The 13,662-nt window shown below is 34.8% G+C and overlaps 4 protein-coding genes across 4 annotated transcripts; 1 reads left to right on the top strand and 3 right to left on the bottom strand.

The window, feature by feature from the left end:
- The first annotated feature begins 10 nt into the window (after positions 1-10).
- On the top strand, positions 11-6,100 carry LOC143452870 (GMP synthase [glutamine-hydrolyzing]-like). Its single transcript, XM_076954009.1, has 11 exons — positions 11-458; positions 591-713; positions 2,867-3,024; positions 3,234-3,404; positions 3,689-3,824; positions 3,980-4,184; positions 4,596-4,743; positions 4,821-4,931; positions 5,000-5,161; positions 5,261-5,371; positions 5,447-6,100. Exons 1-11 carry the CDS (start codon positions 11-13, stop codon positions 5,696-5,698), a joined length of 2,025 nt encoding a protein of 674 aa, XP_076810124.1. The 3' UTR covers positions 5,699-6,100.
- Positions 5,686-7,865, bottom strand: LOC143452872 (MTOR-associated protein MEAK7-like). The gene is made up of 7 exons (XM_076954011.1): positions 7,717-7,865; positions 7,335-7,550; positions 7,039-7,269; positions 6,657-6,963; positions 6,456-6,574; positions 6,183-6,362; positions 5,686-6,004 (listed from the first exon to the last, which is right to left on the bottom strand). The coding sequence occupies exons 1-7, from the start codon at positions 7,861-7,863 to the stop codon at positions 5,843-5,845; spliced, it is 1,362 nt and encodes a 453-aa protein (XP_076810126.1). The 5' UTR covers positions 7,864-7,865; the 3' UTR covers positions 5,686-5,842.
- A 213-nt stretch (positions 7,866-8,078) lies between these two features.
- On the bottom strand, positions 8,079-8,919 carry LOC143452876 (RNA-binding protein PNO1-like). Its single transcript, XM_076954014.1, has one exon. The coding sequence runs from the start codon at positions 8,908-8,910 to the stop codon at positions 8,221-8,223; it is 690 nt and encodes a 229-aa protein (XP_076810129.1). The 5' UTR covers positions 8,911-8,919; the 3' UTR covers positions 8,079-8,220.
- Positions 8,920-8,964: 45 nt separating this feature from the next.
- LOC143452873 (serine/threonine-protein phosphatase 2A regulatory subunit B'' subunit gamma-like) lies at positions 8,965-12,707 on the bottom strand. Its single transcript, XM_076954012.1, has one exon. The coding sequence runs from the start codon at positions 10,559-10,561 to the stop codon at positions 9,230-9,232; it is 1,332 nt and encodes a 443-aa protein (XP_076810127.1). The 5' UTR covers positions 10,562-12,707; the 3' UTR covers positions 8,965-9,229.
- Between the last annotated feature and the right edge of the window lie 955 nt (positions 12,708-13,662).

The following is a 13,662-nucleotide window of genomic DNA, read 5'->3' as shown; positions in this document are numbered from 1 at the left end:
TGTTGTCACAATGAATAATGAAAAAGTTGTTATCCTTGATGCTGGCTCACAGTATGGAAAAGTGATAGACAGAAGAATCAGAGAGCTGAATGTTTTCACAGAAATCCTTCCACTACAGACAACAGCTGCATCTCTGAAAGGGTCTGGGTGTAAGTGTATTATCATATCAGGTGGGCCAGCATCTGTCTACTCTGGTGATTCTCCTGAGTTTGACAAAGAGGTTTTTAACCTGGGTGTTCCTGTTCTCGGAATTTGCTATGGAATGCAACTGATGAATCAGATATTTGGTGGTACAGTTGAGCTTACACAAGTACGCAAGGATGGACAATTCTCCACTTGTGTTGATCGAAAATGTTCCCTCTTCAAGGATCTCAAATCTGATAATCAAACTGTGCTTCTTACACATGGAGATTCTGTGAAAGACATTGCAAGTGGTTTTAAAGTTGTGGCCAAAATAGGTACTGCTAATTTGCATGAAAATGTTTTGCTTGTTTTGATTTTCAAAATTAGTTTATTTTGCAAGAATTCCTAAAACCTACAATTAAATATGAAAGTAAACCCATTGTCATAAGTGCAATCTTGTTTTTTAGATGACTTTATCACAGCTATAGCTGATGAAAGTAGGAAAATTTATGGTGTGCAGTTTCACCCAGAAGTTGAATTAACAGATAATGGGAAGCAGATTTTCAAAACATTTCTGTACAATATTTCAGGTGTGATTATATTATACCAGACTACCAATATATGCATATGTGGGTAGATATAGAAATATGTAGTACCAAAGAAATCTACATACTGTAATGTGAAATTTACTTTTTATAAAGCAATGCTTGTGTCTTCTTCAAAATGCAATAGTTGCTCAAGCGCTACATTTGGGTTTACAGACGAATTGGTTAATCGTATACTGGTTAAACGTATCAATCGTTTTATGGTATCAAAATCTGAAATCCCAGACCAAATCCTATCTAATGTTAAGTAAAACCATCGGTTAATCGAATCACACTTAAAGGAATAAATCGGATTATGGTATCAGGATTTGCTTCTCACTCGCATACTGTGGTCATTTAATCGTATCATCGTATTCGGCCAGACGTTTGGAAGCAAAGATGAGTTGTTCATCTCACGCTTACCGATAAGCGAAAGAAGAATGCCTTTTTTGCGTAATTGTCTCGACATTTAAAAGCGAAGTGGAGATGAGGTCACATGTGTGGTCAACTCAAACAACAAATTAATTATTTTACAAAGACAGCGCAAAGGAAAAAAAACAACTACAGTACCGGTACCGATTACGTTTGAAAAATAAGGCGTTGACGTAACAGAGACCATTCACGATAAAAGGAGAGTCCGATTAAAGCAGTTTGCCGAAAAAATGCTTTAATCAACAACGTGCTCTTGGGTGATAGCTGGTAATGTAGCCAGCTCTGTTGTGTAACACAGTGCAATAGGCTATTACAGTAATAAACTCTACATAATTTAACCAGAATTGTATTCAGCTGATGTTGTAGGATTGTTTCACAGAGTTGTACAGTACTGTAATGCCCATTGCAACTGAGTTAGCTCATACACATTATCAAAAATAATGCCTGTTCATGATAAACAGTTTTTTTAGCATATTGGTTAAACGGATCGATCGGATAGTCGTATCAAAACGTCTGGCAAATAGGTTACGATTGACCGATTTCGTTTGTACTTTAATTCAGAGAACTTCACTGCAGTTTGCACCTATTTCCAGGATGTTTGGGTATAGCTGTAGCAATAAAAAATAGAGCAGAGTCAACTAGAATAGTACTATTGTTAAATCAACATGTCAATGTTTGAATTAAGTCAATCTGAAATATTTCAAAATTATAGAAAAAGTTTCATAAGCCTTCCAAAATAACAAATTTCATATATGATATACATTGTGTATATAATGCTGCAAAAAACAAACTGCAGTGTCTAGTCCCAAACATACTTAATCCTTTTGGTAATTGGTATAGCTCTTTACCCATCATTCAGAGGGCAAGGGAGGAAATGCCTTTTTATGAATGTTGGACGTTAAAAACACACAGAACTTAAGTAGTATGCAAGTTAGGTCCCGGAATGTGTTGCAAACTGAGCACATTTAACATTGTAAATGAAGGTAAAGATGGACACTAAGTCAACCGCTACTTTCTGAAAAGGGTGGATTTTCGTCAATATTTTTCCTGCATTGTGTTGGATAAAGTTTCATTTGAAGAACAATATTTAGTTTGATAGAAACAATATGGAGTAAAAATGGGTACCCCTCGAAGAAGTTGGATACCCAACTCTGCCAAACTAAGCTTAATCTATGAACAGACACATTCAACCAAGCAGTTTTTAAGGTCTAAAATTTCATAAAAGCTCTGCTCTTTTTCTCCTCAATGGTCTGGTTGCAATTTTATCTCTTAATACAAACTCTTTATGCTGTGGGAATAGCATAGTCACACCTTAAACAATGGTATTATCCGTACATCAGCCGCATGGGCAACCTCATTGTGCAGCGAGACACTCACAAATATCTGTCTCTGACCATTTTGGCACAAATTTCTGCAATTCCTTTTAACTGTTGCAATGTTGATACTTGGTAATCGGTATATTCCGTTATTGAGCTGCAAGACTCTTAGCTTTCACTCAAATCACTCCTGACAAATAGCATATATATATTTTGATGTACTGCAAGTTCATACTGGACAATACTTTAATAAGTTCAAAGGAGTCCAATTTCACCCAAATTAACCTACCATAGCTATAACATACATACTAAAAAGGTGAATAGTAAAACTTCAAAGAAAATTGTTCATGAAAAGTTTTTATTTTTGCATAAACCTATAAAGATTGTATTATACGACATTATTGTTATCAGGGCTAAAAGGTAACTATACTGTGGATAAACGTGAAGAAGCCTGCATTCAAATGATTAGATCAGTGGCTGGATCTTCCAAGGTGTTGGTCCTTGTTAGTGGTGGAGTGGATTCAACGGTTCTAGCTACCTTGTGTTTCAAGGCACTCAATCATGATCAGGTCTTGTCTATTCTATGCCTTGTCAAACTTTTCGCAAGAAATTTTTTATTCTGTTGATACTTTGTTGCTTAAAGTAGCAATTTATATGTTTTATATCGTTTCACCAATTAAGTAATCATTAATGGCTTGTAAAGTCACCATATGAAATTATTGCAGGTAATTGCATTCTATACCGAAGATATCGTCTTAATTCAAATTTCTATTTTTAGGTTTTTGCACTGCACGTTGACAATGGCTTTATGAGAAAAAATGAATCTGAAATTGTTTTAAAATCCCTTGAGCAATGTGATATATCAGCCACGTTGATAAATGCAAGCAACACATTTTATAACAGTTCTACAACACTGAATGTTAAGCATACAAAAGGAAAAGAAAGAAAGGTGTATACTGTATATATAGCGACTTACAACATGTTACTTGATCACTGCTCAAGTGTATTTTTATCCTTTATAGCCAGGTTATAAATTTTACCTGCAATGAAAGTATTTACAGTATATCGGTAATATGGCATATACAATGAAACTTTGTTACAATGCTTTTCGAATTTTGATACAAGGTAAATTCTTACATGTTTCATAAATGTATCCCCAAAAAAGATTGTAAAAAAGTTTTTTTTATTAGAAAATTTATTTTTCTTTCAAATAATACAGTATATTTGTCTTAGGTTTTGTCACGCGTTCTTTGTCAATCACTAGATCCAGAAGAAAAGCGTAAAATAATTGGTGATACTTTTATAAACATAGTAAACAATGAAGCACAACAGCTTGGACTCGACATAGATGATTGTTTTTTGGCACAAGGTGATTCATATTTTAGAAAAGTTGTATGTGCGTTTGTGCACCTTCAGCACTGTTGAAATACATATTTCATTTGGCATAATATTATTCTTCTTCTTTACAGGATGCTTATGCTGCTTAGTTATAATTACTTCCACTCAATTTCCAATATTTTTAAGGTACACTTCGGCCAGATTTGATTGAATCAGCTTCAAAAATTGCCAGTGCAAATGCCGACGCTATAAAAACTCACCATAATGATACAGATCTAGTCAGAGCTCTGCGTGCTAAAGGACGTGTGCTTGAACCTTTAAAGGATTTTCACAAAGATGAAGTTAGGCAACTTGGAAGAAAACTTGGACTTCCTTCTAGTGCTTTAATGAGGTAAACTGTCGGCCTTCGCAAACACACTTTTTAGGGATTTTTTTTAGATAAGACTATTTAAACTGTATTAATGACTGTCACAAACAATTATGTTCAAATTGTTTATCTCAACATTTTTTATTGAAAGGCTTGGTGTATTGAAATCAATATGTTAATTATTATCCTCACTTCTGGTCTGCAGAAACAGCTTGTGTTTGTACACTTTAAATGCATTTGACCTGTAGGCCTCTCTTTGGGCAGCCCTAATCTAGTAAAACTGAAGAATGCCACAGGTTAAAACTGTAAAATTATTATAGTATAGTCAATTAGTCATGGTTGCCAGTGGGGAACAATTTTCTGTTAACGAGAAAGGTAGTAGCTATTAGCGGTCGACAAGTTAATTATATTCATTGGATACGTAAATGTTTGCAGGCACCCGTTTCCTGGTCCAGGTTTGGCTATTCGTGTTTTATGTGCAGAAGAAGCTTTTACATGTGCGGACTTTTCACACACGCAAACACTGCTGCGTTTACTTGCTGGTTATAGCCACTCAATTAACAAACCACATGCACTATTACAAGTATGGAATAGGAATTATTCAAAACATATTTTGGCGTAATAATTATGTTGTTACCCTGGTTTAATTTCTCCGTGTAGAAAATACATGCTGTTCTTGTCAGTGAAGAAAATCGTGAAAAGTTGAAAGTGTATACGGAAAGATTTCCAATGAAAGCTACATTACTGCCTATTAAAAGCGTTGGAGTTCAGGTAAAACCTGTGCTTTTGATGAAGTACAAAAAACACGGATTAGTGTTATTACAGATTATGTTTTGCAGGGTGACTGCCGTACCTACAGCTATGTTGTGGGTTTGTCTTCAGATAACCCAAAACCTGACTGGGAAGTTTTATTTTTTCTGGCAAAAACTATTCCCCGTATATGTCACAATGTTAATCGCATTGCTTATATCTTTGGGAGTGCAGTAAATGACCAGGTTCAGGTAAAAATGCTTACCTTATAAATCAGAAATGTAAGGTGTTTACTGTCTGCAATGTGTTACATGTGTTATTATATTTGTTGTAATAAGTCAATTTTTCAGGATATTACACCAACTGTGCTGTCTTTCAACGTGATCGCAACCATCCGCCAATGTGATTTTATTGCAAACCAGATACTTGCTAAGCATGAGATGCAAAGCAAAATAAGTCAGGTATGGTGCATGACGTATTTGCAAAAATCATTACAACTATGCAATATTAACTATTAATATAATATTTCCTTTCAGATGCCCGTCGTTCTTCTGCCCTTGCATTTCGATCGTGATTTGATGAGCAGAATACCCTCTTGCCAGAGATCTGTTGTTATTCGCCCATTTATCACAAATGATTTTATGACTGGTTTAGCTGCGTGTCCTGGTGAACATATTCCTGAGCAAGTGGTGCATGATATGGTAGAAGAGGTTAAAAAGGTTCCAGGGATATCAAGAGTCTTATATGACCTGACATCAAAACCTCCAGGCACCACTGAATGGGAGTGATAAATTTTATTTGCACAACAAAGAATACTGTCACAAGCTAATGATGAAAAAAAACTGACAAAGTTTATATTAACGGCATTGCACTACAAAATTAATTATAAGACGTAAACCACATATTTGTAATTGCTTAGTTTGATTTTATTGTTACTCCATCGGGTCATGTGCTATATGTAGCTCAGTCGTTTCAGGCATTGATGATGCTACTTCACTTTCTCGTAATCCCTCACTATGACGTTCTTTACCAGCGATTCGCAAGATAGCAACAGCATCTGGATTTTTATCAATTATGCTTTGGTTCTCCTGTGACTAAATAAACTTTGTTAGTTGGAAAGTGTGCTGTTGGAATATTGCTAGTTCATTGAGTAGTGAATTTCTATTGTTAATATACTACCTTGAACCATGTTCTTTTACACTGTAATGTCAAGGTGGATTTTGTACAGAGCCAGTCTAATGTTCAGAATATTTTGGCAATTAAGAGACTAACCTCGTCTTCTAGCTGTGGTTTATTGCCAACTGCCCATGCTTCCAATTTGTCAATTTTGAAATCCTCCGAAGTAGATAGCTGTGGACTACCATATGTGGTGCACTTCTTACCCTTGCTATGACCTTTGCCAAATTCTGTGCTCAACCACCACCCGAAATAGCTATGCTGGCCACCCATACCCTGGTATGTTAAAAAAGTTGAAATATACTTGCTGAAATTATAGCTATGCTGAAACCACATTGATTTTATTAATAATAAACAAACTAATCTTACTAAGCCATTTGGAATAGTTTCCTGTCCAGTATTGAAGTAAACATAATGGTCATTGTATCCAGTTGAATAATAAACTTCCAGTTTTGGAGCGGTGCTAAAGACAAAGCTCCTCTCATTTCCTGCACAACAAAAAGCATGTTTAACCATCACTTTAGATAGATAATAATTAATTAATGCTTTCAATTTCACATCGTTGTATACCTTGAAACTTTGAGCTAAATGTTAAATTTGTTGAAATAAAGCCTCCAAATACACTTCCACCTTCATCTCGTATAAGAATCAAAACAGGTCCTTGACCTAAGATTTGATTTGATAATCTTGAAAAGCTTTCCCCATGAACACTTGAGGAGTATAGAAATCTCCATTTTGCTTGATTTTCAATGGGCAGTTGGCTATTCAAATACATTATGTCTGGCATGTACAAGATTGTACTGTCTTCTTGAAGATTCACTCTTGGTGGTATTTCCAAGCTAGGTATCAATACTGGTATGTAAGAAATTTCATCCGGCTGTAACAATACGGTTCAAGCTAGGATGCAAAAACAAATCAAGTACATCAAAATTTCACTGTATTTGACAATTACCTTTCCATGCTGTACAGATTCTTTACCATATACAAGCAGCTTCAGTGTATACTGAAAAATTTCTGATAATACTGGTGATCCTTCAAACACCTTTATAACATCTTCAGTGTTTGATAATTCAATGTTGTTTGGGATCACTTTCTTGACAAACGTTTCAATTGATAAGTGAGAAACGCCTATTGTAGTATTTTCCACATGAGCCGATAAACATTGAATGACATCGCCACATAGCTGCAAAACAAATTCACAGAATAGGTGACTTTGTTTATTAAACCACAAAGCAGAAATGTACTTACTTTTACAAAATTACTTCTTACTGAACCTTCTGCAATGCTTTTTGAAATTTCACTAACAAACTCAGCTGTGTCAGCTAGTGAACCGTGTGTTATTTTTGCCACTTCAGACATCAAGTGTTTATCCGGGCTCCACTTAGGTGCAATTCTACATTTTTTGTCTAGAGCATGCACAATTTCCATAGTATAATCCGTCAATTGATGCTGATTTAGATGCACCTAACGATGTAAGTTTCTAATTATGGTAAATTGCAAATTTCATTCCAATACTAGTTAATAAACACACGTTTTTCCGTTTATCAAACAATTTTTATGTTTATAAAATAGGAAACTAAAGCTATCATCTGTTCTTCGGTATTCGTTACAATTAAACTTTGATTATCACCTCCAGATTTTTTATCATTTGTTTAAGTGATAGCGACTCCAAACCATCTTTAATGCCCAAAACCATTTGCAAACGTTCTAATTCCAGTGAGGTAAGATTTTCTGTGTAATTTGTTTCAATTTCCTCTCTTGAGCTACTCTGCCCCATTGCTATAAGGAATATTTTGAACTATGATATATTTTTCTTCTGACTTGTTGCAGAACTACATACAAAACCACCTTTAGTAATCAATCACTTGAGTTCTAATTTTTAACAGCCGGTTACACAATGCACAAACATATATTCCTCCAAAAACAATACAACTTAACCAAATGAATTAAATTAACTATTGCATTCTGTGCAATGTCTTCACTGCTCACAACGATTGTAGAAGGCAGTTTATTATAATACAATGAAAACATTTACTACAACAAACATATTTTCAGGATTAACTTGAAAAAAGTGTTGACATTCTTCTGTCATCAGTCACAGCATGCAATGCATTAAAGTAAACATGCAATAACATTAAAAACGTTCTGATACTCTACTAGCAACAGCTCTCATATTACCATAAACTTTGGAAGGGGGGCTACCCAAAATTAAATTACAAATGGCCGTTCTAGCAAGACGAATGTTTTGGTAAGAACCTAAAATATGAATATTTGTATTGGCAACTACTATGCGAGTTTTGGTGACATTTTCTATTGTAAACTTTGTGCGTCCTCCTGACCCAGCAATTCTTCCGATGGCACGTGACAAATGATCACCTTTTAAACGCTTCACATCTGTAACCTTAAAGGACTCCAAGAACAGTTCATCAAGTCTAATAAGTGCCAAGGCATCCTCCACTGAAAATCCGAGTACAAATGCTCGAACAAAATCAGAAGCTTTCTGGAGTGCTTGAACTTCAGTTGTCTCTAAGCTTGTCTGAAGTTCCACATTTCTTGTTTTAAGATTAAATCGTACTTGTAATTTCAGGTGTTCTACAATTGGTGTAAAGATTTTCATCCAATTTTCTTTAAGTGGTGTGTATCGATTTGCTGGAACTGGAATTCTTCTAATTCCTTTACTCGTATTTGAAAGTTGTTCAGCACTTAAGGGAGGAAAATGAGGTCTTTTTACATCACTTTCACTGCCACTTACTTCCATGCTTTGCACAGGAAGTTTTCGTTTTCTAGTTACCAATTTAAACTCCGAGGATTTTGCTTCATCCATGTCAGAAAGTTAAAACAAGCCTACCCTAAACCGTGATCTAACTGGGTTGGAATCCTTAAAAAGAAAAACATGGTAAGCACAAACATTGCATGTAGCCATTAGTATACAACATGTCACTATAGACCTTAGAAAATATATATGGTAAACTAAACAAAACTATCTCAAAAAAATGTCCAAGATTTAGATTCAAAATTTGAACAGCGTAAGCACAGTTTCTTGTAAACTTGGAGTGCAACTAAATAAATCATACACCTTTATAATAAAGACAAAAATATTAATTATTTTACATGAAGTATAGCGCTAACAATATAACAATGTCTTAAACATCATCATCCATGCCAGGATCAACCACCAAGACTTCTCGATTTTCATATGTCCAAAACCCATTCAAATCTATTAAAATATTTGTAACAGTTTCTCCCTGGCCACTATTAATCAGATCTTGCAATGTTATCTTTAATGGATCTTGAGGTTTAACCATGTCAAAAATTTCATCTTTAACATCTGCAAATAATACAGGATCCTGACCATGCAGTTTCATCATTTCTTGAATAGCTCTGAAGAAATAATTTAAGGAAAAAACATTTAAATAGCCACAAGTTTTGACATCCAACAATTTAAAAAGGTATTGAAGTGCAGCCGGTTCCTTTCTGTTTTCCATGGCAAGTACAAAATCTAAGTATGTTTTGTAATCCATTTCTCCATCATAGGTCAGGCATTCCTGAAAAACTCTGTCCAAAAATATATTGGTAAGAGTGCCAGTACCGTATCGAGACAGTTCCTCTTTGCTAAGCATGCCATTATGATCCTTGTCAAGATTTAAATACTGTCCATACACGCGCAAGGCAGAAGGTGCTGAAAACCAGTTATTTTCCTGCACAGCTTTTGACAATTCCTCATCTCTCAACTCCAAAAGGTCATCAAGAAAGCCACATGCAAGGATGTCCAAAATCTTTATTTTCCCAGTGCGCAAAGGGTCCAGAAAGAAAAAAAACTTCCTTACACCAGTACAAACATAAAATGAGTAAAACGATTTTTCCAAGCCGTCCAGCTGAGGAAGTGTTGGAATTAATTCTAGGATATAATTTTCAAGATCTGCTTCCCGTAAAAATCCTTGTCCAGCTACATCGTAAAGACTCAATCCAATTCGAGTCTGATGTAGCCAAACTTTCCTCATTACATAATTGAAGTATTGCAATATAGAGATTCTGCCCAAGGGATCTTGTTGATAAAGCTTTGCAAACACCACAGATGTAAAAAAATGCTTATATTTATCTCCAGACATTTCTCCAACTTTTTTGAAATCATCATAGCCAATCATTTGTTCTTCTCCAATAAGAGGTGGTGTATGATGTGTATCGAGCAAAAACCACAAATTTTGCAACTCATTATTATCCAGGAGCTCTCTGCTTTTTCGTTGCAAAAAAACAGCTCGAGATTCTTCTCGGAGTTTTTGCAAAAGCAGCTCATCATCATTTGGTAATCTGTAATAAAATCGAGGTATGTGTTTGTAAGATGCATTGTTTTTTATATCTCCTTTTCCTTTTGAGTATAGATCGGCAAAAAACTTTAATTCTTCCTCATTTTCCGGATCATTATTTTTACTGCAATGACCTTCCGACAAGGCTTGTAATTTGCTTTTCCAATCCATTTTGTTATATCAGGGCTTCACTTGCTTACATACAGTAGGAAATTAAAACAATATAGTTTAATTAAACTCGGCATACACCATATAGAAAAATTACATACATACAGAAGAAATTGGTTAGGCGCAAACCACTTAAATAAATTTACCATTTAATTGCACATAAATCTGAAGTTCCGAAGAAAATCCTATCTAACATCAAGTAAAACCTTATGCTAATTGCATGCTTAAAGGAATAAATGAAGTATTGCATAAGGTTTTTCTTCAGGTCGCTTCTGCTGAATACCTCAATACACTTTCTTGCATACACGCTTGAATAATACAACTATAAGAAAAGCATTTTTGTAAGTCATGTGCTTCGCAACGTAATTGTAAATTTGTAACGGACAGAAAATAGTAATGCTTAGTTATAACTTATCCAAAATGTCTCATATTTTTATCATAATCGAATTTGTTTTGTCTGTTTTACTTTGCTTTTAATGATGTTGTACATTGGAAAAGTTACAAATCTCTTTGCTGTACAGTGTTGTTGCCGTTTCTAAATGTACACATTACGATTCCCTATGTTTGTAAATCTATTATTTCCATTAAACATTGCATTGTATTATAATCTGAGTGGAATAGGGCCTAATTATCTCAGTAATCGTTAATATCGTTATCAGAAAAAAAGTTCTGCGGTCAAAATCTAAGAACTTATTGCAAGTTACATCATGTCGGACAAAAACATATGTTGACAAATTGTTTTTTTAGCAAATGCTAGAGTATGGATTGATCTACCAAGAAACATGCATGATGCAAAAAACCTGAACTCTTTCTAAAAAATATTAAAAGTGTATTTTTCCACTGTGTGGAAACTTGACTTGTTAAAACTTGATTTACCATAATGTTTTGTTGTGTTTGACGTTTCAATTTTATATGCGACTTTTTGTTTTTGACTGTTCACTGTGAAGCGCCTTTGAGTAGTATTTTTTATAGGGTATGGGACAAAATATACAAATGTTTGTTATATTATCAGCTTATTGATAAAGCCCATTAGTACATCACGCTGAAATTAGTGCTTGGTGAGATCTGTGTTTTCCTTCCACACTCTGCAGTCCGGCCTGCGCGCCCAATTTTGGGCAATAAGTGTGTGATCTCTATAAAAGGACATCTTGTGCTACTTTTTACTCTGGCTCGTCAATGAAAAAAGAGCATCTTTTTCTTTTTTTCGATATTTTATAAAAAAAGAGCATGCTTATTTTGACGCTCACGTTAGTTTTAACATTAAAAAAATATTTTCACTCCTGCTCATTTTTGAAAGTAATTATTATTTTTATGTTATTTGTTTTCCAAATCTGTTATTGTATGCGAGTAGCTACAGGTGTCTTCATTTTCAAGTAACTCTAAGACAAATGTCATGTTTTATTCACGTTACATCGCCAGGAAAGTCTTGATTTTCTATAATGCTTGCTCGTTATCTGTGGCGCGTTTGAATGTAATTATTCAGTTTGTATTTATGCCTACTTCTAGTTGGTTGTTTTAAAAGTTGCTTGACATGCAAAACAAAATTAGGCTACATAGGCTATCACACCACAGATAAAACGTAAACTCCTTCATATTTTACGTCGCATGCTACACTAACCAAATAAAGTGACTTCATATCGAACTAATCCAGTGCCTTATAGGATCCATACCACTGTAAGATAACAATTTTACTAGGCAACATATGTTCAAAATTTTTTATCAAGTAAACAAATAGGGTCTAGTATACAAGTGCACAACCAGATGACGCCGCAGTTTAAGTAGCTGGGGTCTAGTATACAAAGGTATCCTGCGATTGTGCTATTGTATACTAGACCCAAGAAATTCATATGTAACTCACCAACTAGTACGAAATTTTGACAATCTAAAGCTCACAACGTTTGTAATTTAAAATATTTAAGTTCTAAACTCTAAAGGTCTACCGTACGGTAACAAGAAACCATGAAAAAAAACTTTGAATGAGCGATTTTTTCCTGTGAAATATTGAAAGCCATTTACAAAATCATGTGATTGCTCAGTTTGCACCTACAGTTCTACTACATATTCACATAAGTTTGCACTAACTCCTAAAATTCCAGTTGTGAACTCAATCAAGATCTTGCTGTGATGTTCTCCTACTAGGTAAGAAAAAAGCACCAACGTGCTTTACTTTTCATCGCACACAGACATCTTATTGAAACATTTTTTAAAATGATGTAAACCGTTGACACTTGGGGGGGGGGGGTGCGTGGGATTATTAGGCCAGGCCGCCAGGGTTGCTTTACAACAGCAGCCAAGGCCAGTCAAAGACTAACAAGTACAAGACTACCTATCTGGCGTCTGCCTGTACCGATATGGATACGGATACTGATATTGTATAGCCTAGTAGCCTATACTGCTGAACGGGAGCATGTATAGTTAATGTGATGATTGATTGATGTCTTGCCCAAAGGCATTACAAATTTTACAATGGTAGCGCCACTGGGTGTCGAACACAAACTATTTTTGACTAGACCCGATAGCCGATTACATAGCCTAGCAATTATCATGGTAGCTACAGTGTAATGAAAGGTGGTATATTGGTACCTTTGCCTGAAAGGTTTACCCACTTACACTACAAAGTCTGTTTCCTTGTGTATATCTTAACAGTGAACTTTGATAGACTTCAGCAATAATGACACAGGAATGATAACTGTATAATCTGATTATATTTGAAGCTTCTTTGAACGAATACATCAAGATAGAACATTATAACAGCAACAGCACAGAGACATGTTGCGGCGTTGAACGTACGACTGAAAAGAGACTGAGTAAAACAAAATGCACGGACAAGGGAACAATCGATTACGTCACGTTATGCTTCACTGATTCCATAGATGAGAATTCTATGTAATAAACAATTTTATATTACATTAAGTGATATATTTATCACATAACCTTCCCCAAGAAAAGATCGTAAGTTTTGAAAAAACTCACGATTTTTTATGATCAGGATAAAAACAATTCTCGGTGAACAATAATTAAAACAATAGTGTGGATAACGAAAGTCAATATAACACGTTAAATGTATATCAAATGACAATAAACGTTGAAACATAGTTATAATG

The sequence above is a fragment of the Clavelina lepadiformis genome, chromosome 4 (genome assembly GCF_947623445.1).
Source record: "Clavelina lepadiformis chromosome 4, kaClaLepa1.1, whole genome shotgun sequence".
In the NCBI taxonomy this organism is placed as follows: Eukaryota; Metazoa; Chordata; class Ascidiacea; order Aplousobranchia; family Clavelinidae; genus Clavelina; species Clavelina lepadiformis.
The sequence above is the reverse complement of the archived record's forward strand: the minus strand, read 5'-3'. Positions and strand labels throughout refer to the sequence as shown.

Excerpts from the sequence above, each read along its gene's own strand:
- LOC143452873 (XM_076954012.1), bottom strand. The coding sequence starts at position 10,561 with ATGGATTGGAAAAGCAAATTACAAGCCTTGTCGGAAGGTCATTGCAGT.
- LOC143452876 (XM_076954014.1), bottom strand. The coding sequence starts at position 8,910 with ATGGATGAAGCAAAATCCTCGGAGTTTAAATTGGTAACTAGAAAACGA.
- LOC143452872 (XM_076954011.1), bottom strand. The coding sequence starts at position 7,863 with ATGGGGCAGAGTAGCTCAAGAGAGGAAATTGAAACAAATTACACAGAA. Across the intron at positions 6,575-6,656 it reads ATTTAGCTCAAAGTTTCAAG|GAAATGAGAGGAGCTTTGTC; the intron begins GTATACAACGAT and ends TTTGTTGTGCAG. Across the intron at positions 6,363-6,455 it reads AAACTATTCCAAATGGCTTA|GGTATGGGTGGCCAGCATAG; the intron begins GTAAGATTAGTT and ends TTAACATACCAG.
- LOC143452870 (XM_076954009.1), top strand. The coding sequence starts at position 11 with ATGAATAATGAAAAAGTTGTTATCCTTGATGCTGGCTCACAGTATGGA. Across the intron at positions 714-2,866 it reads ATTTCTGTACAATATTTCAG|GGCTAAAAGGTAACTATACT; the intron begins GTGTGATTATAT and ends TATTGTTATCAG. Across the intron at positions 3,405-3,688 it reads CAAAAGGAAAAGAAAGAAAG|GTTTTGTCACGCGTTCTTTG; the intron begins GTGTATACTGTA and ends TATTTGTCTTAG.